The sequence below is a fragment of the Octopus bimaculoides genome, chromosome 2 (genome assembly GCF_001194135.2).
Source record: "Octopus bimaculoides isolate UCB-OBI-ISO-001 chromosome 2, ASM119413v2, whole genome shotgun sequence".
Classification (NCBI taxonomy): Eukaryota; Metazoa; Mollusca; class Cephalopoda; order Octopoda; family Octopodidae; genus Octopus; species Octopus bimaculoides.
Genome location: NC_068982.1, coordinates 106,715,899 through 106,719,931, shown reverse-complemented (window position 1 = coordinate 106,719,931; position 4,033 = coordinate 106,715,899). Strand labels below are relative to the sequence as shown.

Sequence of the window (4,033 nt, the reverse complement as noted above, 5' to 3'; positions counted from 1 at the left end):
GAGCATCTCTGCAGTGATTCCTGTTGGGCCGGCGGCTTTCCCTGTCTTCATACTCTTAATTGCTTTATCTGCCAAGGTACTGTCAACTCAGATAGCTGGTCCCTCTGTTGGCTCGACATTCGGCAGACTCTCTTTCTCCCATTCATTTTCTTTATTGACGTACCTTTCATAGTGGCATCTCCAAACCTCTCTCTTTGCAGCCTCGTTTAGTGCAAGTGAGCCATCATCCATGCAGACACATTTCTCTCCTACGACATCATGATTCTCTCTCACACACTGTCTTGCGACACAAAATATCTCAAGTTTATCACACAGCTGCAGGGGAAATACCTAGCCAAAGATAAACCTCTGTACCTGGCTTTCGTTGAAATGGAGACTGCTTATTTTGATCATCGTCTTTTGGTTTTCTGTAGCTTTGCTCTCTTTTACAAACCCAGTGAACATACATATATTTCCTATTTCAAAGAAATTCGAACAATACATATAAGACCCAAATTAAAAAGATTCTCAACAATTCAACTTCTCTAGTTGACATTAACACCCCCACCCCCAATAGGGGCCTTCATTCCTACATTTTAGAGCTCCATGATGTCCATTTTTCAGGAGCAAAATCCTTTTAATAGGTTCCATAAGACTGGAATTTTGGATTCTGCACATAAAGATCAGTAGTATGAGATACATGTGTCATGATTAGAATTTTTTAGGGTGTGTAAAGAGGGAAAGAACCCTCATCTGCAATTTTGATGAAATTCGAATAACACATATTCCTGTACATTAGAGAAAATATAACAGAAAAGTCTAATTCTTTAATTGCATGTAACACGGGCAACGCTGGGTATCTCTGCTAGTGTATATTTTATTTTGCTTTTGACAGGGTTGGGGCCTTTACTGTGAAGCACTTGGAACAGAGATGGGATTGTATACAGATAACTATAAACTGTAAGTAAATGTGAACACAATACAGTTTGACGTTCTTTTTAATGCTGTTTCAACATTAAAAAGAACATATTATAAAGGAAAACACTTGAGAAAGTTAAACTATTAATTCATCATTTACTTTTGGAAATAGTATTTTTATGTCTGTATTGTATCTTAAAAGCTGTTTACTTGTATAATTTAAAAACTTTTAGGTTGGGCCGTTACAATTTTGAAATGCACCGAGCATGTCGCCTTGTGGTTGATACAGGAATTCATGCCTTGGGGTAAGTCTGTTATCAAGATATTCTATATTTTCTGATGTAGTTAAAAATAAAAAAAAATAAGGGGTGTTTAAAAACATGAAATATTTTATTGACTTTTAACCTATAAATAGTGGTGTGTGTGTGTGTGTGTGTGTTCAACCAATTTACAGTTTTGCTTCACATTTTTTTCCTGTGGTAGCATGGGTCTGAAAATTTGGATATTTGCAAATGAATTGTTTTTGTTGTTTGTTGCATTTTCTTGTGCTAACTCAACAATAATATAAGAGGGATTATCAAGAAGACTGGCAGAAGAAATTATTAAGCAGACTAGTAGAAGACTAGCAGAAAGACTACCCTCCGGGCAGTTTTCTGCTTGCCACTTGATAATATTTTCACATTTGATTCCTAATTCTAATGATTTTCTATGATATTTTACATCTAATTGTTTCTTTGTATAATAGTGCTCACTTGCTTAGTAAATATTGCTTTCATTATTTTATCATAATCATAATCTCTCTTTTTTAAACAAACATCAAGGTAGTCCAACTATGTTTAATGTGCAACTATAGCAACAAATTCATTTGATAATTCTTAGATAATAACAGATAAGAAATAAATCACATATCAATTAAAGGGAAAAGCAGTTTCATTAACTACTTTTTGTTGCAGACCGTCATAAATATGCAGTTAAGAATAAGTAGGTATAGGTAAATAGTCTATGTCCAGATGAATATTGCTGTTTAGTGAGCATAAAAGTATTCCAAAATAAGGCATTTAAGAGGAAAGAAAAAACATTGGACAGAACGTATTTAGAAAAGAATCTAGGTTAGTAAGTTAAGATCAGAGACCATTCTAATTGGTGTAGACAAGTGGTACAAGCATGATGATCCACATTTTATATGGTGTAAGTTAACATCTGTTTCTATTTTATGGATATGATCCAGACTATGCATACGTGTGTGTGTTTGTGTGTGCGGAGTGTTTTTTGTGTGTGGGGAGTGTTTTTTGTGTGTGGGGAGTGTTTTTTGTGTGTTCCTATCACAGATAAAAGAGCAATGCCTTTGACAAAAAGAGGAGGAGATGCAGGATCATAGGGCATTATTGCAAGACAAGTTACTCTGAGCCACTTACCAGATTTGTTGATGGAGTAAGATTCCTTCCTTAGTGCCTTACAGGTGGAGATTGAGATGGTTGTGGAACAGTACAACAGATAGAAGGATAAAAGCTAAGAGACAGAACTGGAAATGGTGGAGGAAATAGGTGGGGAAGGAAGGAACACTATCAGATTGGTAGAAGAGTAGTTTGATTTAAATATCTCGAGTAAAGGAGAGAAGCAGTAAATAAGAGGTTTGTCAGTGTTCTAAACCGTAAGGACCAGAAGTAATCTGTCAGGGTAAACCATGACATTGATCAAAAGTGCTTATGAAAGATTATGGTGCACATGACCTGCTGAATAAAGAGAATATGTGGGGAAAGAGGAGTTACAATTGGTGTCTCCAACAAGAAGGCTAGCTGCTGAGGTTAATTGCTATATTATTGAAAGGGCCATTAAGGATATGAAGACAGCGAAAGCCTATGATGTGGGCAGCCTGGTGTGCTTTTGATCAAGTGTCAGATGATGTGGCACCCACCAAGTAGAAATGTTCATCGTGCCAGGTTTGGAGTGCAGAATATTCTCAAGTCTCTAAAGGGATATGCTAACAGCATTGGCTATTTGATTCATAGTCTATCACCTGTCATCCATCACCATGGGGTGAATACAATCAGCGTTTTCCTCAGTGGTGATAGTTTAGGTCATCTTCAAGATTCCCTTCTCTCCTAAATTCAGCTGCCACTTTAGCACTGTTGATAAAACTGGAGCATCATCCTCTAATGTAGCAACCTTGTCAGCATGAATGTTCTTGGGGGCTAAACCCTTTTTCTGCAAGTACTTGATAACCATGATGCCAAATTTTGTCTATTTTCAAGAGAAGTAGCTATTAGTTACTTTTGAAGTCTTATTTGAACAGTCAGATGTCAGTTTAGCTGGAAAGAAACACTGCTGTTACTAATAAGAAGTGTTGAAATCAATGTGTACAACATTTCACAGCCCTAGCATTACTTGTTCATAGTCAACCTATGAACTTTACAGCCCACCTTTGTACATGTTTGGATTGGAGAAGCCCAAAATTCAATTGTGCACAAATGAGAGTATTAGCAAAAGAGAAAACTATTATTACCAACTAAGATGTGGTTATGCTGGATATGCAGAAAAGGAGGAAGTAGAAATTCTATACTATGTACTCAATGCAGATAATGTACAGAAAAACAGTACTGTACAATTTTTTGCATCAAGTGGTGCTGATCTCTAATTGTAGAGGGAACACGTGGAAGGAGTAGACCCGGGAAGACGTGGAGATGAAGTGGTGAGAAAGCATCTACAGATGTTGAGACTCACAAAGGAGATGTCAAGGGACCAAGACTCCTGGCAATTTGCTGTGTTTGTTTTTTGACCTTGTCTGTGTGTTATATTTTTCCATCATAAGTGTGTGTGTGTACGTGTGTGTGTGTGTGTGTGTATTGTATGTATATGTGTGAGTGCATGTGTGTGTGTATGTGTGCATCTTGACATCACATGTCAAATAGACAGTTTCATGAATTGTTGGTGCATCTGTTTTTATTCTATTATAACCATATTCTAATGTCAACCACCTAATTGTAAACTGACATTCTGATATAAAAACATCTCTCTCTCTCCTTTGTCTGTCTGTTTCTCTCTCTCTCTCTCTCTTTTGTCTGTTTGTTTCTCTGTCTCTGTCTCTGTCTCTGTCTCTCTCTTTGTGTATATATATATATATATATATGTATATATA

At 36.6% G+C, this 4,033-nt stretch overlaps 1 protein-coding gene across 2 annotated transcripts in view; it reads left to right on the top strand.

Moving 5' to 3' along the window:
• Positions 1-4,033, top strand: part of LOC106868120 (uncharacterized) — a 46,005-nt gene that overhangs the window by 33,044 nt on the left and 8,928 nt on the right. For both annotated transcript variants that reach the window (XM_014913252.2, XM_052978572.1), the window contains exons 13-14: positions 875-939; positions 1,131-1,202. In XM_014913252.2, the coding sequence (XP_014768738.1) occupies positions 875-939; positions 1,131-1,202 (137 nt within the window). The remainder of the gene's footprint in view (positions 1-874; positions 940-1,130; positions 1,203-4,033) is intronic.